This window comes from Maylandia zebra, linkage group LG11, assembly GCF_041146795.1.
Source record: "Maylandia zebra isolate NMK-2024a linkage group LG11, Mzebra_GT3a, whole genome shotgun sequence".
Taxonomy (NCBI): Eukaryota; Metazoa; Chordata; class Actinopteri; order Cichliformes; family Cichlidae; genus Maylandia; species Maylandia zebra.
In genome coordinates, this window is record NC_135177.1 from 17,690,560 (window position 1) to 17,715,096 (window position 24,537).

General features: G+C 40.6%; 1 protein-coding gene across 6 annotated transcripts in view; it reads left to right on the top strand.

Moving 5' to 3' along the window:
• oxr1a (oxidation resistance 1a) overlaps positions 1-24,537 on the top strand; it is a 182,430-nt gene that overhangs the window by 129,014 nt on the left and 28,879 nt on the right. For 4 of the 6 annotated variants that reach the window (XM_004541604.5, XM_076889886.1, XM_076889887.1 and 1 more), the window contains 3 exons: positions 3,615-3,697; positions 21,368-21,475; positions 23,077-23,190. In XM_004541604.5, coding sequence (XP_004541661.1) covers positions 3,615-3,697; positions 21,368-21,475; positions 23,077-23,190 — 305 coding nt within the window. The remainder of the gene's footprint in view (positions 1-3,614; positions 3,698-21,367; positions 21,476-23,076; positions 23,191-24,537) is intronic. The other 2 variants (XM_076889888.1, XM_076889889.1) reach the window with 2 other exon arrangements.

Below are 24,537 nucleotides of genomic sequence, written 5' to 3' on the forward strand. Positions count from 1 at the left end.
TTTACAGTTTTTGGTATTGACAGCAGAAACTTTATTTATTTATTTATTTATTTATTTTTATTGAAGAGCAACATTCCAACACATCTCGAGATTCTGTTGGATCACACGGCATAAACTATGCTGTGATTTGTAGACTTGAGGAGATTCCTTGTATTGAAGCAGCGCGTATACTGAAACAGCAGATGCTGCCGGTTTCCTGCGGAGTGGAATGAAACCAGAGCCTTTCTTATTGAAGATGCCCTGGCGCTGTGCTCTGCTGCGTGTCTGGAGAGTGAATAAAATGCCCATTTCTTGTGCCATGATCCAGGGTGAAGTTTAATTTTAGAGCAATCACCGACTCCCCATGTGCGAACACCCCTGCAGCTGCTAATGTAGAGCTGCTTTTTTCTTTCACTGCGTGTCTGTTTTGGTCCTCATTGCTAGTTCATGTTCTCCCACTCCTGGCATTTTCCAAAATTTGGAAGTCTGAGGCATCGTCACTGCTTTCTTATGTTGTTAGCCCACTCAGCTTGGACCAGCTAACAAAGCACATCAACACCTCTGCTGTCTACTTACTGAGTCGCATATTGGGTTTCAGTCTGCCATGCTGCCATGACCAGCAATTAAACAGCGACACAGTGGATTATTCATTCATAACAGGGAGAGGATGAACTCACAGTTATGACAGGTCGCCTCTAAAAAGCACCACAAACTCCATCATCCACAATCAGCAGCTCCAGATTGTGTTTTCCTACTGAAAGCAATCATCCGTCAAAGGTTTTCATTTAGATGGAGGATAATTGATTTGGCGCACGTTCGCAGTTTGGCAGGTCAGTATGTTTTTGATCAAAACAACTTGCTTTCCAAGAATTTCAAAGTGCTACACAGGTTGTCATGTGTTGTAATTTTGCAGGACAGAGTTGATTAAATCAAACCTCATAGTGTTTCAGAGAGAGTGGCTTTTATATTGAATGAATTGGTTTCATTGCAGATATCTTGGATGGACCTGTCTGAAAATTCCACTAGTAATGTAAGTGTGATGTGTGAGCCAGCAGAGACATAGTCTGCCACAGTGATTCCCAGCTTGAAGTCCTTTTAACTGATGAACTTATAATGAGGGGTGACATGATGGTCACTAGGGTAGGAATTGATAAAATGCTAAATTGTTCTATGCTTTTTGGGTGGTTTCCTTAGGAAAGACTATATAGGCTTCAGGCCTTTAAATTCATTTATTGAATTTCATAAGAGCTGCTCATGGTCTTTAGTGGTTCCATAACAGACCATTGGACCCAAACACAACATGAATGAATTGATTTGGGAGACCTTGTCACAAGAAACATAAGTTACAGCAGCACGATGATCCATTCATTAGCAAGCTAATAATGAAAATACTGTTGAGCCGCCAGTGCTACCCTTCGCCCTCCTAGTATGGTATTAATAACCCTGGAGAACCAATGGGGTCAGATCCTACCCCATTGGTTTACTAGGGAAACCATGGGGTCAAATTTGACCCCATGGGTTCTCCAGGGTTAATTTGAAGGTTCTAGGTGACCTAATTTGACCTCTGACCTTGACTTTGAGATCAAGGTCACTGACAACTAATCCAAGATTTTTAGTGTCATATTATGAATTATGAATCCTAGATGGCTTCTTTTTTGAGTTATCACATTCACAACCATGTCCACACTGTCCGCCCACACAGCAGGGTGATAAGAGTACCCCATCAGTCTTTCACGGCTGAGGGGTAATAATAATAGTGGTGTATAAGAAAAAATGTAAATTTACAGCAGGTAATTCCACAGATATTGGTCTAAAAATCAATTTCTAGAAGAAAATGAAAACCAGTATTTTATTTTCCTGCTTCGACAATAAAATACTCATGATGGTGCCGCAAAATTAATGTAACATCACCAGCAATCAGTGCACTTAGTGATAATAAAAAAAGTTTGCAGAGCTTGTTTTAGAAGAGTACTATTCTCTTCTTTATTATGCAAAGAATTCAGTGATAGTTCTCTGTACGCCTTGTATAGATTGCAGACAGGAACTGCTTATAGCTTATAGTTTCAATAGTAGACCTGCTATGATGTGCGGTTTGGAGACGGTTGTATGGAAAGACGGAGGGTGGGATGGACAGGATTAGAAGTGAGTATATATGGGGGATGACTTGGGTTAGGCAACATTAGCTGCCTGTCTGACATCTCTGATTATGACTGTATTGTATATTTTTTCAGAAACGTAAGCCACATCATCGTTGCTGTACACCTGAAGCAGCTCTGTTTCCCCCCCTCCCCTCTCACTCACTGCCAGGCACTCCTAAGCCCCAGAAATAGCAACACTGGTGTATGACTCATGTTTTGAGCTATCTCAGATGCCTGCTGATAAGGGAACGAATAACGCCGCTGATTAGCCATGTGCAGCATCTACAAAACAAAGACTTACGAGAGAGGTGTCTGAGGGTATCGGGTCAACATATGTGCATCATAAATATTTTATATAAATCCAATAGCCTCCTCCAATCATCTCTTCTTTGGTCCCACACCCTACCCCTGAATAAATAAATGCTTGTATAGTATTCTTGAAGCTCAGTGGCCGACTTGCTCAAGTCAAAGAGCAACGTTGGCCTCTTTTCAACATCATCTTCATTCCCAAGAGCATCCTTCTTTCATCTCCATCCCATCTTTTGTCTTTCATCTACTGATTTTCAGTATTCCATCCACCCTTCTTGCCTTTATCCTTCTGTCTTATCCCATCCCCACCCCGACCCTTCTCCAACTGTATAACTCCACCTTCTCCTGTCCCCATTAACCCTTTGTCCCTTTATCTTCTGCACCACCCTAGCCTACCCATCTTTTCCCATATCATGCATTTTTCATGTTCTCTGACTAAAACCTCAGTAGCCGCAATTGCCCTCCTGTTATCCTCTGCCATCCACCTTAAATTTGCTCTGCCTTCTACTTCCTTTACATACCTGCCAGGTCCTTCCAGGAAGAGTAGAGACGTTGTAAATGTCATTTTTAACCCCCACCCCCCAAACACTACACTTCTTCCTCTTTAGCTGTCACTGTTCTATGGAACATCCTTCCATTACCCAACCAACATGTAGCATCGAGCCCTTCCTTCCCCTCCATCAACACTCCAGTTCAGCCCCCCTTTTCCTTTTTTTCCCCTTCTGTCTCCAGCTTAGCACGCCCCGCTTCCCATCTGAATCCACCTCCTTCTCCTCTTCTTGGGCTCGCAATCAGATCGTCGGTGCCCTGATGGAGGTCAGTCTGGTCTCCGTCTGCTGTGAGAGGCAACGGGGGGAGTTGGCCAAGATTTTCAGCCCCTGTCATTGCGCTGCACGGCGGGCCAGGAGGAGAAGGGAGCGAGAGAGGGAGGGGAGGCAGATGAAGGAGAGGACAGTGCGATAGAGAGAGAGAGAGAGGAAAAGCAGGAGGGTACCAGCAGAGCGAGAACAGGAGAGATAGAGAGAGCGAAAGTGGTCCGGGCGCTCACAGCTCACATTGCTGGCTGGCTGGCTCGCTCACTGTTGACGAATGAGCTGTCTACCCACGGGGCTGGGAAACGGCAGCTTGTGACAAGCTGGGGAGAGAGGAACATGAATGTAATGCGCACCTTGCCTCGTTTGCTTTCAGATACTGGCCAGAAGAAGACTCCAGAAAAGAAGGATGGCAGGCGCATGTCGTTCCAGAGACCCAAAGGGACCATCGAATATTCTGTGAGTAACACACAAGCAACTCTCCGCTCCTCCTGTATTAATGCTGTTGTGTGTTTTTGATGCCTTTCTGCTCTGCTCCTTTGTTGCTGCTGCTGCTGCTTCAGTGTGTGTCTCCTGCTGGTGGATTATGTAGTTCTGACTATCTCCAACAATATTCAAGCTGTAGTGGTTGTGCTTGTGTATGGTGAAGGCACATGCTTCGTAGCTCATTAGTGAGGGCGATAAGCATTTTGTGTATTTTGCCAGCCTAGCACGTGTATCTCATCCTCAAACTGTTTACATAAAGAGGGCAGTGTGTGTGTGTGTGTGTGTGTGTGTGTGTGTGTGTGTAGTATACATAGTATGTGTAAACAGACGAGTGGGGTTACTGATAGAAATCTTATGGAAGCAATATATTCTCTGTTAAAGATACAGCCTCAGCTCCATTTTGCACGTAGATGTATAGAAAGCAGAGCTCTGTTCTTTCCTCCAGCTGAACTAGAGCAGGACAGGCAGGCAGGAGCGCTGGCAGGATGTGCATTTGTTTTTCCACTTGTTCTGTCCGCCGCGAATCGGCGAGCATTCCACCACAGCGCTCGCTGTGCTCACGAATGACCTTCCGACTGCCTTGTCATTTCTATTGATTTAGCTGTTGTGTAGGAGAAAGGAGGGGGGTTGGTGAAGTAATACGGGGAGAGGGAGAGAGGACTCTGGTTCCCTGGCATGAACTGAAAATGGAACTGTGTGTGCTTTGCCTTGTTGTGTTCTTCAAATGACCCTCAAATCCAGCTGCAGTCAGACTGCCTTTCCTCGCCTTTCTCTCTGTGGAAGTGGGATTGCTGTGGATCTGTCTGTCTCTCTGCTGAGGACTGAGGAGGAGATGAAGAGAGGAAGGAAAGGGAAGAGGGAGCTAGGGAGCTTACTGTCATTCCTCTACCCTAACCCCACTGTTATTGTTCCCATCAGTGCTGTTGGCTCCAGTGTGATTTCCCAGCACCAACACCGCCTCCACCTCTACCGGCTGGCCTAACCTGTCAGTCATCTGAGACCTGCTGATTGACAAGGGCCTTGTTTACCTCACCGGGGCTCGAACAGGCTTAACGGTTACGACAGGATATTTGTCAGAGCTAGGGCACTGTGTCATGGCCCCTTCATATAAACAGAGGGGCAACAAAGAGTCAGCAAGATGGACAGAAATGCTGACATTCAAGAAAAATAGGGAGATATTTGAAGGATTTGTATCTTAATCAAATGCTGCCCACCCACTAAATTATTGCTAAAGTGATGGATGCAGTGAGCAGTCTTCCTCTATCACTGGGTCCTGTAGTTTCATAGCGAGCGTTAACCTACAGCGTTCTCGGGGATATAACCAAATCTTGCCGACACTGTGAGAGACACATGACCGCCAGTCCCAGTGATTGAGAAGCGGCTTTATCTTAAACCTATCTCCCACTCTGAGGATGGCAGGAACGGCGATGTTTCCGTATTTCGCTGTCCATCAGATAAGTTTATAATCTATTGCACAGCACCGACAGGAAAAAGGAGTTTCCGTTTGTGCCACTTTATCAATACAGTCGCCCTCCCTCTTCCTCCGTCCTTCTTCTCCTTCTTCCTTCCTTTACATCTCACACAGGCTTCTTTCTGCCCCCCTCTTTTTTTCTTTTTTTTTAGTTTTGAGAAATCACCTGTGCAGCTCCCATCTGCCTAGACACTGATAACACCAGTTCATTCAGCCAAGTCCAGCTATTGGCTGACCTGCATCCAATTAAAAAAGTGTTTGAAGTCTCTGGAAACAACAGAGATGGATGAGGAGACAGAAAGATACAGACAGAGCGAGACAAAGACTAGCACACAAGTGAGTCGCTATCGACAGGGTGGGGACTGTCTTTCCACAGACTGCCCGTGAGGACGGTCACTCAAAGTCAAATGAAACGAAGAACAGAAAAAGTGCTGGCCACAAGTGTTTTTCTCCAGATACACTAGCTTTATCACACCATGGAGATGGATGCTCCAGTTGGATTGCTATTTTGGATCTTGCCTGAGTTCCTCATAGACCCATTAGGTGTCCTGACTAGCTCCTGGTCCCTTTTATTGCATACTCGGGTTTTACATTTGCTCCCTTAACCATCATTTCTGTTTGATATGATAGCTTTGTAAAGTAAACTCTCGTTTATTCTGGGACCTAGAGGCGTATGTAAAAAGCAAAAAGCATTCAGACAGGGCCAAGTCCTAGTGCATATTTAGGTGCATGATGAGGTAAAAGTGCACTGAGTATGTTAAGTAACAATCACTCAGTACTCTGGGACACTTTGCACAATGCTTAGCCTCAGTTTATGCCTCTCGTGTTTTACTTTATATTGAATCATACTGTTCTCGCAGTATGTTTGAAACTGAATATAATAATGTTTATATTAATATATTGAAAGTAAAATGAAACTAAAATTAAAAACAGGTTGTGGTTTATGACCACAGTCATTTTCATGCACCACATCAGATTGTTTGATGTCTACATGGTTACAAGTTGGGGTCCATGGTTACAAGTTGTTAGAAGTGGTCCACCCCTTTGGACCACTTCTAACAACTACCGTCCTCACCATTATATACTTCCTTTGGTAAAGTTGATTTGTTTATGTGCTGTTTAATTATTGTACAATAATGGGGGGGTTTTCTAAGAAATTGTTGGATTTTTGAGATCCTGTCACCAATCTGTACAGCAAACATTAACCAACTGATAGCAGTCTTCCTTTACCACCACAACCAGCTGGAATATGGGTCCTGATACACACCTGTATGCTTTTTCCACATCTGACACCTAATGGTGTTACAGTTTGGATATGGATGCTGTCAGGGGAGGATATCGCTATAGAAAAAATTACCTTTTCTTCAACAGAATCAAAAGGGGATATACATTGTTTATTTATTTCTGACTCGTGATCAGTTTACTATATGCAAAAACGTAAACAGTAGTTGGACTTTGTGTTTAGAAGCAGCATTTTAAGCTGCTTAGCTCCATTTATACCTGATTTTGATTTTGGACATAAGCATCAAGAGGAAGTGAACAGATTCTGACAGCTTTAACAATCAGCTAACTAGGCAGTGGTGCAAAAAAAAATCTGCATACAAATTCATATCTGTTAAAACTGGTTGCTTAACTTGAACGTTGGTAAGGACGTAAGAAGCATAAGCTGGGCTCCACCTACAGTAACTATTGTCATCTCCAGTAGATGGAACCAGGAAGCAGGAAACTGGTCTGCAAACTAAGGCAAATATACTGTATAAAACTCCCCTCCAGTCGTCTTCCTTAGACCTCTTCCAATATATAACGGATTAATTTAGTCACATCGTAACCAGTGTCCCAAACAGGAAGGCTTGCATGTACAACAGGAATTGGAATCATTTTTTCATGTTGAGTCATGTTTAGGTCATTTTTTTGGCCTGAACATCCCTCTCCCTTTTTCAGTCTATTGAAGTGCTCTCAGCTGAACTGGCATAGCAGAGCTTTCATTATATTTTGTACAGTGACACTAGAGAGTGGTGAGGGGAAGGACTGTCTGGATACCAGATTTGTGGGGAAAAAAGAAAGTTGTCAGAATTGGTTATCTAGTTATTCTGGCAACAACACGAGCAGTCAGATAGATTTGAAACTGTTTTGGATCTAGATGATTAAAGAAAACAAACAATAAAACAAACTGAGATCTATTCAGGTATTAACCGCAGATTTACTTTTACAACATGATTTGCTGAGTAGTGCATTGAATCTTTAGGGCCTTGTGAATGGCATAGTCAGTTGGTGATTTGATGAGTCTGTTATTCAATTAATTTGGTCCCAATAGATGGATTGCAATTAGTTTATTTACAGTATGTCAGAATGGGCAGAGAGTGAAGCCAAATTTTTGTGCATGGTGCCTGGAAAAGCAATATCAGTAATTTTAGTGTTGTCAAAATGATTGCTGAGCACGCTGACAACAATTGTGGTTTCCTGTGAAATGTCTCAACTGTTGGATGGTCATTACACACCTAATCTTCCCTCAGGATGAGTTATAATATCACTGGCATTCTGTCATGTAGACCAGACTCGTGGTCTTAACTCTGGGAATGTTTTTAATTTGGCAGAAGAGAGCAAGCTCTTGGATGTAAAGTGTCGTTTAAACACAGGAAGCCATAAATGACTTTCCCTAGTAAAATGCTGTCTAAAAATACCTACAGAAAATCTTGTGTTTTACATACTTTGTAAGTCCTATATTCTGCTTAGAATAATCATAGTGTGATGCAGGCATAGCATGACTCAGATGTGAGGAAGGTGTAGGCTTGTAATGATGGAGACCATGGTCACTCCGTATCAGCAGTCTGCAGGTTTAATGGTCTCTGCTGGGCTCAGAGGAAGCACTGTGGGCATTGGAGAACTTCAGGGACATTAGATGAGTCATACACAGAGTCTCAGGTGTGTGTTTGTGCCATGCATGCCCACACAGAGACTTGCACACACACACATTAGTGGTAATCTTAACTTCCCAACCTCCTGACAATTAGTCACTTTGATTTCATTATTCACTGCTGGGTGAGAGAGGGGGAGCCCACTGTTTGAGCTCTTTCAACAACTTCCTGTCTGAGAGCAGCAGTCAATAGATGATGGAGAAATGATGAAACTGAAGGGGCGTGTGGATGGAGGAGGGGATAGTGGGGAATAGATGTGGAGTAGATGGGGACCCATGGATAAGTAGTTGGATGGATAAAAGGGGGAGATTGATTAATGGCCTAGATCAAAGCATTGTTATTGAATGTGCTCACCCTACATGTTGGACTCTGATTTTTGATTAAAGTGAAATTGGACTCATTTCCAGCTCTGTATTTTCTTATTGCAACTCTTGACTTAGAGTGAGGGTGGCCTTCAAGAACTTGAAGTCCACCCTGTGTCACTGTTCTGTTTTCTGCTGTACTGAAAGCTGAAATGTAACCATAAGTTAAAAAAAATGTGGCACACACAAAACCAACTTCTGTCTGTTACATGTTTAAGTCTATGTGACCTTCATAAGTATTCGTATTTGTTTCTGGCCCACAGACATTCAAAACCTGTAATTTCACATTGATGAGTTAAACATTTTTTTTTATATTTTTGGATTTTTTTGTGTAATTAAAACACAGATATAAGATACCTCTAGGTTAGTCAAAGTTTTTAGGTTGTTTTGTCCATAAAGAGCTCTCACAGCTTTACTGTCCCTACCACAGAGGAATTACTGATGGGCCCATTTGACCTCCTTTTAGACAATCCTGACTCAAGCACTCCCTCCACTTTGGTTGTTCTGTGTCATGGTGAGCGTCTCTCTGCTTGGCTGCCTCATGTGTGTCATATGTGTTGGTGAGTCAGTGAAAAGACCATCAAAGCCTGAAGCAGCGGGAAGAATCAACGAGACGGCAAACCTACTGTGGGTCACCCCAAAACGAACAGAATAATGTCACTTTCTCACATGTGACTTACTGCGGCTCTTTATTAAGGCCTGCAAACAATCAGCACACAGTACACATACCATTAGGGTAGTAAGGACAAAGTCACCATGGCAACTGTCATGCAAAGCTGAGCTTCATTCTTCATTATAAAATGAGGAGCAGTAGCTCCTCCGATGTTGCATTGTAGGTGATTCAACCGTACGCTGGAGTTTTATTTTCAGTTTGATGGCGTCGCGGTCGATTCTTTTTTACCCTTGTTCTGCCGCTTTAATTTCTTCTGTTCATTCAAAATTTAAAGAGCACAAACACACGTCCTGCATACTTGTGTGCATCAACCAGCACCTGTGAATGTCTATAATTAAACAGCTTATGCTTATAGTGCTGTGATTACATCTTATTTCCCTTGTTGACCTTTAGCAGTAGCACTTGTAGATTTGTTCTCATGTGCCGTACTTAACATTACATGCCAGCAGACTCCTTAACGGAGCCATTTGTCTTAGTCCAGCCGAGTAACTGCGCTTGTTGAATCTGTTCGTTCTGTCCCGTTCGACGAGGTGACCATTCACTGATGTCACTTTCAAGATGGCTTTTGTGGCCTTCCTCTACCCTTCTCCTCAAGGAGAGACTGCCAGTAGGAAAGCTTAATTATTCATCTGCAGTTTGAGATGAATAATGGGTAGTATTGATCCAGAGGATAAGAAGATGGGATCCACCTGTCTTAAGTGGCCATGAACCTGATGGCAATTGCTCTCTCTTTCTCTTTTCCTCCCTCTCTCATCCTGCTGTCAATGTGTCAGTAACAGGTCTTTATCAGTGGGTCACATTTGACTGTCCTCTGTCGTATTCCACTTAATTGAGTTACAGATGGCTTCTCTTACAGTACGATCGATGGCTGAAGTCTCTGAGGCGTGGAGCTGTATGCATTTCATTTTACTGATGTATGTTTATTTGTTTATTTATTTGTTTATTTATAAGGAACCCCATTAGCTTCCACAACAGTGGTTGCTAGTCTTCCTGGGGCCCAAACCATCAAATACCACCAAATAAAATGTTACACAATGAGTTGGATGCAAAAATGTCCACATAATATGGCTCTTACATCCACAATAAGGTTTTACAATTCTGAAAATGTAAACATGTAAATATTAAAAATGATAAGAAAAACACTCAAACAAAATACACAATTTCCATTACAAGTGACATTACCCTCTACAATTTTTACAAATAAAGCATAAGGCAACTTATTCCACTGAAAAGATGCTCTAAATATAACAGAGTTTTTCAAAAAGTTACTTTTAACTCGAGGAGTTACTAAATTGTGGTTAGTTGAGAATCGTGTAGCATGATTATGTATTTCATCTGGATACTGCAACTGAGCATAAAAAAAGTGTGGTGTGTTTACCAGTATTGCTTTCTTTAAAAATACAAGTAAGCCATAGTATAATTTAGCTTGTACAGAAAGCCAAGAAAGTTTATCGTGCATTTTATCAATACTTGTATAATATGAACACCTTAACACTAATCTGGCCGCCCTATTTTGGACTAACTGAAGTCTGTTCAGATCTGTCTTATTAGCTGCTGACCAAATGATTGAGCAGTACTCTAGATGAGATAATACTAGTGCATTAATGACATCTTTCATAATTGAAGAAGTGATATAAAAAGAGCATTTCCTAGCTATAGCTATGCCCTGTCCCATTTTCTTAATAACAGAGTTTATGTGCTGAGACCATGAAAGGTGGTGGTTTATGGTAACACCAAGTAATTTAATCTGGGTGACTTGTTCTAATACCGATCCAGCTATGGAAAGATTTAGTTGTGGGCTGTTGACGAAGCGTACTCTACTTCCTATTAACATGGATTTGGATTTAGACACGTTTAAAATCATGTTGTTTTTACTTATCCAATCAAACACGTTCAGCAAATCTAGTTGTAATACGCTTGTCAATTCAGAGTGGCTACTGGCTGAATAAAACATGGTGGAGTCATCAGCATACATTACAAGATGAGATTTATCCAGGACATACGGCAAATCATTTGTAAAGACTGAATAGAGAAGTCGACTGAGGCAGCTGCCTTGGGGTAGACCACAGTTCATTTCACAGCCCTCTGAGAAATAACCATTATAATAAACCTTTTGCCTTCTTCCAGACAAATAACTTTCCATCCAGCACAAAGCAGCTGGTGAAAATCCATAACATTTTAGCTTATCTATCAAAAGATCATGATTTATCAAATCAAATGCAGCACTAAAATCCAAAAATACCACCCCGGCCAGATTCCCATTATCTAGATATTTATACCAGTTATCTGTCATGTGAATAAGAGCTGAACTGGTGGAATAACCAGGTTTGTAGGCATGTTGAAACTGAGTGAGTAACTGATTTTCTGTTAGGTAATGTTGAATTTGTTCATAGACAATCCTCTCCATAATTCTACTTAGAACGGGGAGTAGACTAATAGGTCTGCTATTGACACCATTAAAAACGTCATTCTTGTTTTTAGGAATGGGAATTATTTTCGATTCTTTCCACTGCAATGGAAATAAGCTGCATGCCAAAGATCTATTAAATATGTGACATATAGGAAGGGACACAAACTTGGCTGCAACTTTGAGCAGTTTACTGTCTATATTATCAGAGCCTGAGGATGTATCGTCAGGAAGTGATATCAATAAGCGCTCTACTATCTCCACATTCACTGCCTCAAACTTAAATTGGCATTGCTTATTATTCATGATAACATCCTGTATAAGACACTGTGATAAGGTGGGATCGCCTCTGCTCATATTAGATTTTAAATTTGTTATTTTGTTGCTGTAATAATTCACAAAATAATTGGCTATGTCCTTGGCTTTACTTATAAACGTACCACCCGTGTAGATATGAGACACCACCGGAGCAAGATCTCTACCCATCATATTATTTAAAACTTTCCACACATTTTTGCTGTCCTTGTTGGCCTCCTTGAGCTTAAGTTGATAATATTCTTTCTTCTTGCGCCTATTCAATTTAGTTACTTGATTTCTTAACTCGCGATATCTTGCCCACTCTTGTGGACTGACAGACTTATGTGCTTTTGCTATATCCCTTTCTGACATTGCAGCCTTAAGTTCATTATCTAACCAAGATGCGTAGTTCTTTTTAACAGTAAATCTTTTTAAGGGGGCATGTTTGTCAGCCAGGTAGCAAAAGTTTTCAATAAACATAGATAATGCCATATCAGGGTCACTCTCGAGGCAGATGTCAGTCCAGTGAATTTCTTTTACGTCATTAATATACTTATTTGCATTGAAATTTTTGTATGATCTATGAAAAATCATCTTTTGTGCGGTTTTCTGTGGTTTCATTTTCTTGGTCAAACCTACAAGATTATGGTCACTGTATGATGCTAACTGTGCTGCTAATATTACTGGCTTCCAGGAATAAAGTGATTAATTAGGTGTAAAAAGCAAACTTGAATCATACTATTATAACATCACACTCAGTGCCAAGACCGTCCCACCATCTGGCTTTGTCGATGTTTACGTCAACATCAGATATTTATAATCGTATTGATTGGCAGCAATGTGATACAAGAGCCAATAGCTGTCATCGGTTTGGACAGGCTTTAAAATATCTATTTGTGGAGAAACAAACAGAGGTTTCTTCACTCTAAGCCAAAGATTTGACCTTATGCTGCAGAATTGTAAAGAAAAGCTTTGAAAAAAGGGAGCTTTATGAAGCTGTAGATGTCCTATAGGTTGGCTTTGTGCTGGGCAACAGGAACTATAAAGCTAAAAATAAACAATTCATGGAAGAGACGGCAAATAGCAACAAGGGAGAATCAATGCTCTCCGCTTTGACTCTGCAGGAGCCCTGCTGATTATTAACTGTTCACCTTCCAAACTAAAACACAGAGAAGCTCTACTGATGTTGGCCAAATACCGAGGACACATCACACATGATGGAAGCACTAAATGGAGGGTTGTAAATATTTCTAGGATGCTTGATGATCAGTTATGACATATCAGTAGTCATTTCTAATATCTGGGGCATACTGAAGTGACCGGATTATCCTTCTTTTTATGGCCACGTTATAAATACACAACCAGTGCATGTCTGTGGATGTCACTGTCTTGTCACAGAGACTTTTCCGCCTTCTTGATCCAGATCTCCTGTCCTCCTTGAGACAGCATATTCATCAAGCTGATGTGCTGCTGTAGTTTGAATGAACAGTAAGACTCTCTGTACAGAGGCAATGAGATGACAAATCATGTGGATCCTCACTACTGTCATAAGGAGTCCAAGAGCAGTTGTTAATCACAGAGCTGTGTGGGAGGACTTTTAAGATGGGAGACCTACCTGTCACCACAGCCTCTCTTTGTCTTCCTTGTGGTTCCCCTTCAGTGAGTTACCTTCTGTACTGAGAAGAGAAAAGCAAGGAGTTGCTTCATAGTGCTCCCGTTAAGGTTGCTTTACTAAAACTACCAACAAATGTTGGCTATGACAACACCTGCCTCTGGTGGTGTAACAGCAGATGCAGTTTAACTAAGGTTCCCACAATTCTGAGGGCAGCGAAATAACTTTTTTGTCAGTGCTGCAGCAGTAGTAAGATATGTGTGGTTCACATTAATTAGAGATAACTGATCTGAAGTTTAGGGATGAGCTCAAACCCCTAACAGTCTTCTCCAGTCCAGATTTGTAAATGCCTATTTGCTCCACAGATCCACTTCTTCTAGTTTCGTCACCACACCCTCCTTCCCCTTATTTTCTACCTAACTCTGTCTGGCCAAGCTTGTTGATTCATCGATTTGCATTTGTGGTTGTTGCTAGTGAACAGTGACCTTAAGAATAACCTCCATAAACAAACTTTGCATGAATATGTAAATGGGCAAGGGTATAGTATATAAGTATAAATAACACTTATATACTATAATAACTATAAATAAATTTGAAGTGTCTGTATTTTTGGTATTGAAAGGTTTCTGTTTCTGGTAAAATTGAGCAATAGGATATGAACAACAATCGTGTTTGAACTGTCTTTGTTTGTATGTAGGTAAGCAGTCCAAAAGATGGTTGGGTGCTAACTACTGCATCACTGTGCCACGCAGTGCACTGGACAACTTAATACGCTTTTTTACCCCATTTCACCGGTGGGTAGAAATGGGATTGTTAACCTGGATATCGACTGGCTCTGCAGGTAGCTAGCTGCTAGAAAATCATCTGTTACCCCAGAATGTTACCACATCCATCCTGTTCATAATACTGCAAATATGCAAGTATTTCAGTGGTTTCATTCAATCAGTGATAGTGTGATAGTGACATAACATACATTTCTTAAAATGAAGGGGCCAGTTTGTCGTGTTTTTTGATCAGCAGTACAAACCCAACGATAACCACTATGGTAAATGGTAAATGGCCTGTATTTATATAGCGCCTTACTAGTCCCTAAGGACCCCAAAGCGCTTTACATATCCAGTCATCCACCCATTCACACACACATTCACACACTAATCGTAATCACTGTGCTGTCCAGTCTTGCTAAAACTGAGCATCGAAGTCTTACATCAAATTTAGCATTTTTGCTTAAAAATGATTGTAAAGTTATCAAGCTGTTACTCAGCGAATCATCAACCATGATCACATTGTTTTTAACCAGAATTTTGTTTTTAAGGCAGTTCTTGAAAGACCTAGGAAGGTTGTTTACATGCAGTTTGAGACAGTTTCTATAAGTGGTACAGAAAATAGATTAAAACTGTGATCACATAAATGGTCATGTTTCAGTAATTACCAGCTAAAAGAAACTATACTTCTTTTCTATGTTTGTAAGCTTGAAAATATTCATATTTATTTAATGTTTATCTTCACGTTGTGCCTGCTTATCAGCTAATCAGTTTGTCTTTGGTTGGTACCTTGTAGAAGTCCTGCTGTCTGTGAGTTCGATGCTGTTTGCTCCTGTATTTACTGCCTGTTTGCTGTACAGCTTTCGTTTATCTTAATCTCAATTTTGATTGAATTAAATCTGGCGTGATGAGCAGGGACTGAAAATCTAAAGGTATCCAATAGCATTTTGAAATGTGAAGGATACTTTTCTAATTTGATTTGTTTTTGAGAAAATGAACAAATCAACATTTAATAAAGCTGGATGATTGGCTCAGCTCGGCAGACTACTGTATTATTATGTATCTCCCTTTTTGACCCTTCAAGGAAGATGTTTTTGTGGAACAGGGCAGATCTGGATACACAGTTTCATACAAAAATACACTTTTGGATACATATTTCACATGTATAACATACAATTGTCTGCATACTTCCTCACTGAAGCTGGTGAAAGATATTATTGTTTTGAATTTAGAATATTATGTTCATAGTAGTGTATAAACACATAGAGAGTGAAAAGAGGTGAGCGAGGAAGAAAGACACAATGAAATTATGGGAAGCCAGCAGCCTAGGCCTATTGCAGCAAAGCCTTGGGAGGGTTCAGGGTCACCTGAGCGAGTGCTAACAATAAGCGTTATAGAAGGCTAAAGGAGAGCTTTGCAGGTTTGCATCATCTGTGGTATATTTCCGCTTACAGTGAAACCTGTGACTGTCACCGAGCCAATCCATACTGCACAATGCATTGTGCAGTACTGTTTTGTTGGGTTCCACACATTGGTGATTCAGGAGGACTGCCTTCCAGCAGCGTGACTGACCTGGTTGAGCTGATTAGTTTGTTCCCTTCCAGGTAGGACAATAAAATCCCAAAGTCTGGGTTAGCACTCAGCATACACTCTCTCAACCCAGATTAGTGTAACCCTGGCTAATTCAGGCTCCACTCCAGCTCTCGTAAGGACAGGACAGACATTAACAGCGATTCAGTAGTTAATTTGTCAGTTTCTGAGATTTCTGACAATTTCTGCGCAGATTTCATTTCGACGCCTCTCCGGCTGTATATTGTTGAGCTTCCAGATATGCTCTCTCACACTCTTTTAATCGCTCAGTAGCGGAGGATGTTCTCACCAGTAAGTGACCAGTATCACAAGGTACATCAGCTCCAAAAGCTAATGAGCTGTGCTATGGACCCCAAACAAGTGACCCAGCAGTGTTACTGTCACTATACGTCTATGATAATTAGCCTTTTGCTAGTCAGCTCTGCAGGATTTCTGCCATCGTTATCTACTTTTCTCAGATGACTTTATTGTCACTTACTCTAATAGGGTCTTTCCGGAGATAGGAGCCCGATATATCAATAGCTTCTTCTTAAGTGGGTGATTCATTGCATCATCAATGAAGTGTCTTTACTGAAACATTTCAATATTTTTAACCAATTGAAATAATCAGAGTAGTTGCAGTCAAGCATGGTGCTGACACTGATGAAAGTTGATTAGTGTTCGATCGACATGCAGCACAAAGAAAACATGTTCAGGATTTTTCTGGGCTCGAAACAGGACAGGGTGACTGAGAGTGAACATGATTTATGTACATGTCATTAGGTAAAGAATGTGTGTAACCTTAATCAGCAAAAGTCAAAGCAGTAAATCCTGATAATAAAAAAAACTTGTTAGGTGTATCCAACTAAAATTCGATGGATACAAACATGTTCTATATGATGTAAAACCCATGATGTCCCAGAGCCTTTTACCCAAGGTTGCAAGTCTGTTTATTATATTTCATGTTGTCCTGCACACTTAGACAAATTTATTTCCGTCAGCTGAGGAGCTGCACATGAGTGTATCATACTGATGTCCTATTGCAGTGCAGCAGAATATCCACTTTGCAGTATATTGTATCGCTTCATCTTGTGATATTATTATGTAATACAGTGGCACCAATTTGTGAATGTGCTAAAGAGGGCAGTGTTAGTGTTTCATGAAACGCAGTTTTTTTTAGTGGTTTCTAAGTTTGTGTATTTCCTGCTTGTGACGAGCTTCTTCAGATATAACGTGCAACTGCCTCACTCGCAGTGGTTCCATGTTACTAATGTTCCAGCTTGTGACTGTCCTCTGTGTGTGTCTCTGCTTGCACATCTGTCTGTCTGTGGAGGAACATCTTCCTGAAAATAGTCTGTCATGTCAGGAATTTGAGGAAGCCTGTCATTCCTCTGTGCTTTTCTAGGAGTGTTTCCATAGATAAGAAGAAGAACAACCGAGTCGGTCCCATGACTGCTGCACTAAAACACACAGTGTCATTATCCTGTCCTAATTATGCGCAGTTCAGAGTCAGCCTTGCCTATCTGGTTTTTAAGGGTTCTCTCCCCCGAGCTCACTCTTTTCTTCCACATGCTCTTTCTGCCATGGTTGTCATCCTTATTTGGGAGCTAGAAACTCCCACTGGACATGTTAGACGCTTAACTAGTTCTGACTCTTGGTGCACATCTTTCTTGTGTGGATTTTAACTGGTAGAGACATGCATACGCACCTGTGTCACACTGCAGGATGCTGCAGCTGAGCACAGAGTGCCGCCACAGCAGCACAACAACCTGCATGATGTTGAACATCAAATAACATGAAGCACTGCAGCTTCTTCTGCTTGTTTTTTTCCTGCTTGATATGGTTTCGGATGATTTGTTTAGAAAATAAATAAAAGTTGTTCATATAAAGCAGCTCTTTGAGTCCAGCTCCTCAATTATGAGCACTGGCTGGTAATATTTGATTTACATTCAGTGTGAATATTGTTGAATTTTGAGTTATTGATAACACAAAATATTGTTTTTGGATAACGGCAGAACCATACTTTCTTATATAGCAATTGCACTTTTACACATTTAGCTACCTTGCATCTGAAACAGCCCCAGTCTGCACAGTGCGCACCTGTGCGTCCGTCTGTGACAGTGTTGATGGGATATTAGTTTTGATATGTAACCAATCAGAGACAATAAAACAGTGAATACAGGCTAAAGTAAATCTTTTTTTATTTTGGATCTACTTAAAAAAACAAAAAAAAAAAAACAAATCTGAGAAAAAATGCAGCCAAATAACATCTTGACTGCTGTTAACTGCCCCGCAACATAATGTCAGTAATGCTTGTTCTTTCTTGGTGATATTGAGTCGCTGTTGTATGTTGAAAACTAACTCAGGTGCATAATAGCTGATGGCCCGATAGCCTGGAGCCACTAAAAAAAACTATGTTGGGCAAGTTCATTGGCCAGCCACCATCTCATTCAGCTCAGTGAGGGTGTAATGAATCGCAGTAAACTGTCATTAATGTTTGTTTGTTTTTTCCTAGTTCCATCCATCCATTCGCTTCCGCTTATCCTTGTCAGGGTCATTGGGGGGTGCTGGAGCCTATCCCAGCTGTGTTAGGGCGAGAGGCAGGGTACACCCTAGACAGGTCGCCAGTCTGTCACAGGGCTAACACACAGACAGGAGACAACCAATCGCACTCACATTCACTCCCGCATTCACACCTATGAGCAATTTACTGTTTCCAATTAGCCTAACCACTGACTGCATGTCTTTGGACTGTGGGAGGAAGCCGGAGTATCACCTTAAAAAAAAGATTTTTTAAAGGCTTGTCATTTTGTTTTGTACACCTGTATACATAAATGATATTTTTGATGTTTCTCAAGTACTTAAACTCATACTGTTCGCAGATGACACCAACATATTTTTCAGTAGCGATGATTATACTGATCTTGTAATGACTGTAAACAGGGAGCTAAAATTAATAAAAAAATGGATGGACATAAATAAATTATCATTAAATATAAATAAAACTAAAGCAATGTTTTTTGGTAATTTAAAATATAATATAGAATTACCAATTATCATTGAAGGTGTACCAATTGATAATGTGAGTGAAAACAAATTTTTGGGAGTTATAATTGATAACAAAATTTCATGGAAACCCCACGTCAGACACATAAAAACCAAAATTTCTAGAAGCCTCGCAGTTTTGAACAAAGTGAAACAATTCCTTGATAAAGATGCACTTTGTACTCTGTACTGTACCCTGGTTCTTCCATATCTTACATATTGTGTGGAAGTGTGGGGAAATACATATAAAAATACAACTAATCCATTAGTCACAGTACAGAAACGAGCACTGCGTATTATTCACAAGGCTGGTTATCTAGATCATACTCACAAATTCTTTCTTCAGGCAAAGTTACTTAAATTCCAGGATCTGGTTAATTACAATACATCCATAATTTTGTATAAAGCTTTTACTAAACTTTTACCGGCAAATTTACAAACTAGATTTGAAATTCGAGAAAAGGTTTATAATGTGAGAGGCTTTGGAGAATTCAAATTACCCAGAACTCGAACAACCCGTAAAGGCTTTTCCGTGTCTGTATGTGGTGTGAAAATCTGGAACAGTCTGAGTTTACAATTGAAACAATGCAAAAATATTCATAGATTTAAATTTCTCTACAAACAGTTGGTCTGGTCACAGTATACTCAATGATGGGTTTTAGTGTGCTCTGTAATGTCTGTCCTCTTACCATTGCTGGTATGGATTCCAAAATAAAAAAATAAAAAATAAAGTGTGCGTATGTATGTACATATATGTACTTGTGTGTGTAGATATATATGTATGTATATGTATGTGTGTTTGTTACTTGTAGTTATTACTGCCTGTTACCTGTGGTAATGCAATTTATAATTTATATATTCTGTATTCAGTTATGAAGGCTCTAATTGTTGGTTGCGAGCTGCCGCTTAGATGCTTGTATCTGCCCGGGGCTGTTGATGGGTCTGTATGCAATGATGGGCGTAGCTGCGGGAAGTTTATTGTTTTTTTTTGTTGATGAGTGAGTATAGGGGTGGGATTTAATAAGTTTTCTTCGTCCCACTCCTTTTTCAGGCAAGTTTTGTTTTTTGTTTTGTGTATTTTAAGATAAGATAAGATAAGATAAGATAACCTTTATGTTCAATATAGGTATTTGTTGTGCCTGAAAATGAATAAATAAATGAATGAAAAAAATGAAATGAAGAGGAAGCTAAAATGAAAGTTGTATGCAGAGGAGCTGCTTGTTAAGTTTGCCATCACCTTTAAATTTGGCAGATTTCTTGTAAAGTTTGCGTCAGGCTGACATTAACCACCCCGTCTCTCTCTCGAGTAGCAATTCCTGTGGCATGTAGCAGCACAGCAGTTTCACTACTATACTTATTTTAAAGCTTTAGGTATTAATTGTTTCTCTGATACAGATTTATGAATATATAAATCTATTAATAAATTATGCTATGTATCTTTGAAATTAAGCTAGCAGTTTTGAAGTCTTGTCGACTACTGACACAGTAATGCTGCAGTCACACTAAGGAAGACAGTGGTTAGAGACCGTGGCACTACCAACATTAATGCAACCATGTGCAATAAACTTCAAAAAGGTTGCTTTAAAGATGGGGGCCAGGTCTGCACCCACTCGCAGTCAGGGGTATCTTCAGAGTGATTTTGGTAACCAAACGCCAGTAAGACTGCTGTATTTGTGTGATAATGCAGCGATTAACTTTCTTACTTTGAGCTTAGTTGAGTAGTCTACATATTTTTTCCAGTATAGTGGACTAGGACAAACACAGTCTTGAGCCTGTTTACCATGTTAATAATGCTTTAGCTGTTTTATTTTTAATTCTTGGGGAAAAAAGGCAGCATTTTTTAAACAGTAGGTTACCACTCTTAACCTTGTGGGGACATTTGAATGAGCAGATCTTAGATGATAAGCTGTGATTATAGTGTTTTCAGGAAGGGGTTTAGTGAACATTAGATTAGAAAACCTACCGTTGGCATCGAGTTTTCGAGTATCTATTAAGTTAAGTGATGGAGAAAATGGAAAAAAAAGATACAATAATTGTTTTTATTCATTGTTGTAGTCTTTGTCTGTGCTAACAAATAAAACTGCTTCTTGTTTTTAAATGAAGAAAACTTGCTACACGAGTGGTTCACAGGGTAACACAAGACTGCTGCTGACATTCGTGTCAGTTCACATTTCTGCTCGCAACACTACATCCCATGGGAATCTATTTCTGGTCAACAGCTGACAGCTTTAATCTGCATAACATCCCAAAATCTAACATGCAAAACACAAGCCACATTAAGCCCTTTAAAGAAATCATTTCACAGCTCTTCTCTTCAGATATTCTTTATCCGTCTGTCATCATGTATTGTGCTCCGTGTGTCAGTGTGTACGTATGGGAACGGGTGAATGAGATATGTATAAAAAGCAAGGAGTGCTGTATGAGAGCCCATTTATGCCTTCATGTCTGACGTGTGCAGCTGTAAAGAAATGCCCTGAGCCGGAGCAGCAGTGTGATTTTTCTGTCCTCTCTCTTGTTTTGTGGTCCAGGTGGAATCGCGGGACACGTTGAACAGCATTGCGCTCAAGTTTGACACCACACCCAACGAGCTGGTTCAGCTGAACAAGCTGTTCTCCAGAGCAGTGGTGCCTGGCCAGGTGTGACCCGCCGTGCACGCCTTCACTGATATATTCAGCTGCATCACTTCATCACTGTCCTACAGCAGCCTCACATCCATCCACAGCCACCCACTGACTGTCTGATCTCATAATGACTGTTTTTGACATTTCATAATGCATTCGCAGAGCTGTAAACATTTTCTGAATGTAGCTGGAAAAACTGGAGATTTTAGGGAGCATTACATGCTGCATGTGTTTAGCCCTCTACTTTCTCCCTCCCTGACTCACTAACCACATCCCTATTCTCTGTATCCCTCCTTAATTGCCTGCTAATTACAGCATCACTTGTCCCATTAGGATGTAGTTCATTGCAAAAGACCTATTTTGTTTCTATAAAGGAATAATGATACGTCTCCCAGTGACGCTGTAGTTCCGACAACATGACACAAACTACCCATCTTTAGCCTGCTAAACACGCTGCCAGTTTCCACGTCTTTGATGTTTCCTTCCACAGCAATAGAGCCAAATTTGAAATTGTTTTTTTTTTTTTTAAACGGGGAAAGTGACAAACATCCAAAATGATATTTTGTCTCTGTATTTCCTGGCTTGAAAATCAAATCCGGTCGAATGGAGATGAGCCACATACGCCAATCCCGCTGGCATCCCACCCTTTCTCTGTCTCTGTCTCTCTGCTCTCGGCAAACAATGCAGAGTTGATCTGCGTCCAAACAGTAGGGTGCTGACAGCACTTACTGAACCTTCGTCTCTACGTCTACTGCTGAGACAGACGCTATACCACAGCAAAAGCAGCTCCATGGTTTTTACCCTGAAGCTTTGTCTAGATTTCAGCTCAAAATCCCTCCCTTGTTGAGACCAAACATTGGAAGAACCTTATATAGACTTACGACTAAATAAAAACCTTAGTGCAAAATGTTTAACACAAAAAACTAACCGTTTTTATTGCAGTGCATAGTGCAGATGTCACTGCAGAGGTAGCACTTCAGCACTTCATTAGGAGAAAGTCTGCCTGCCGGGATTGATTTTTCCTAAAAAAAAATAGTTTGCATGATGATAGAAATCTGCACCTAAATATGGAGCTAAAGCTAAGACACAATTAGCTTGCCTTAACATGATTGGCTGGCCTTAATCCAAAAGTTGCAAAATTTCCCTGTGAACACCTGCAAACGATACTATGTGTCCAACCTCACCAAGTAACCCCAGGTAGCATCTCATCACTAGTAGCTGCTTATTATTATTATCAGTCTCCTTTCTGTATTCTCTAATACGACATACACAAATTTAAAATAACTGGGCGGAATAGAATAAATACAATCTATCAGCATGGACTTCATTTACAATATGTATCTTTTAAACATGAAACCAAACACACATTACATCTGTCTCTGATTGCGAAACACTGACTTACCTTCATGACTGTCACTTTCCCTCCATGTGTTAATTGTGTTATTATCATGAAACTGTTCACTTGATTTCATGTTATTTGCCATGTCACATTTGTTGAGCTGTGTGAGAGATTCTCTACCTGTTGTCTGTGTGTGTGTGTGTGCATGTGTTTGTCTTTGGTGCGAGGTGCACAAATGTAGTGCTTGTGTAAATACAGACGTGGATTGTGTTTGCAGGTTCTGTACGTTCCTGACCCCGAGTACGTCTCCAGTGTCGGAAGCTCCCCTTCCCTCAGTCCCGTCAGCCCCTTGTCTCCCACCTCCTCAGAAGCTGATTTAGAGAAGGTGACGGTATGTAGACCACACCTATGACGCACAATATCACATGCTAGGAACATTTTCCTGTACGGGTAACTAGTCTTGTCACGTGTCACTCTGATCGCCTCCCAAAGTGAAGAGTTCACTCTTTCTGTGCTGGCAAACACAGTGAAACAGTGTTAGCCTCTGTGCCTCTGCTGCGTATGTGTGGTATTTTATCATTCTAAGCACTGAAGTTGACATGTGTTACATATATTCGCATTAGCCTGTAATGCGAACTGGAAGGAAAGCCTAAAATTCTCTTATATTTGGCTCTTAAACGGTCCTCATTATCTCAAAAAGTATTTGTAGAGGGCTAGTAAGGGAATTATGTTGATGGGGTTTTTACAAAACTATTAACTGCAGGAGTTTTTTTCCCCCATTGTTCTGAAGTTTTTCAAAGGACGCGCTGACATCAAAGTTTGAGCGATGGAGCTTTTGAATTGAAGCCAAATTTTAAATCTAGCACCTGCACTTCCTGTGGTTACCACATATTGTAAAGGTCTTTTTTATTCTTACATCACACCAAATTTTATGTCAGAATTTTAATTAAAAGATGACCAGTTTGCTTTTGCAGCTTTTTCATTGTATCTGAGAGTAAGTACACTGGAAGCGCTAGTTTTAGACCATAAGGTTCCACGTGTGCCCAGTGAGGAATATCATCTGTTTATAAATAAAACATAATGGACCTCAGCTGTGCTGCATAATGATACAACAGTAAGCTTGGACATTTCTGCCCCCTTACAATCACAAGGCAAGTATAACAGAGGCAAACAAATTTCTGTGTTTTTTAATTAATATATGAATCTCACAGCTAGTTGGGGTTTTTTGGAGGTGACAGGAGAATGTTTTAGCTAAAGATAACATTAGGAGCACATTCATCTTTAAAATATTAATTCTACCAGCTACTGAAAAGGCTGAATCATTCATCCATCAACTGAGTCATTGATTTCTTCTATCACAGGTGCATAATTAGCCCTCACAACATGTTCCTGAAAGTATGTCAGCTGTAGTTTTATTACTAATGGGGAGTATGAGATGATTTGAGGGGTTTTTTAGCTGGTATGCGATCCTGCTGGAAGCAATTGTCAGGAGATGGGTACACTGTGGTCATAAAGAGATGGAGAAAGTCTGAGACAATACAGCAACTGCTAAATGATGCTTAGTCGGACCTAAGGGGCCCAGGGTGTGTCAAGAAAATATCCCAACCTCCCTTACCAGCTGGAGGGGTTGTTACAAGGTAGGAAGGCGTGTCTATGCTTTTGTTTTGTTTAAGCAAAGTTCTGGCCCTACCATTCAAATGACTCATCAGACCAGGAAACATTTTTCCAACTGTGTTTT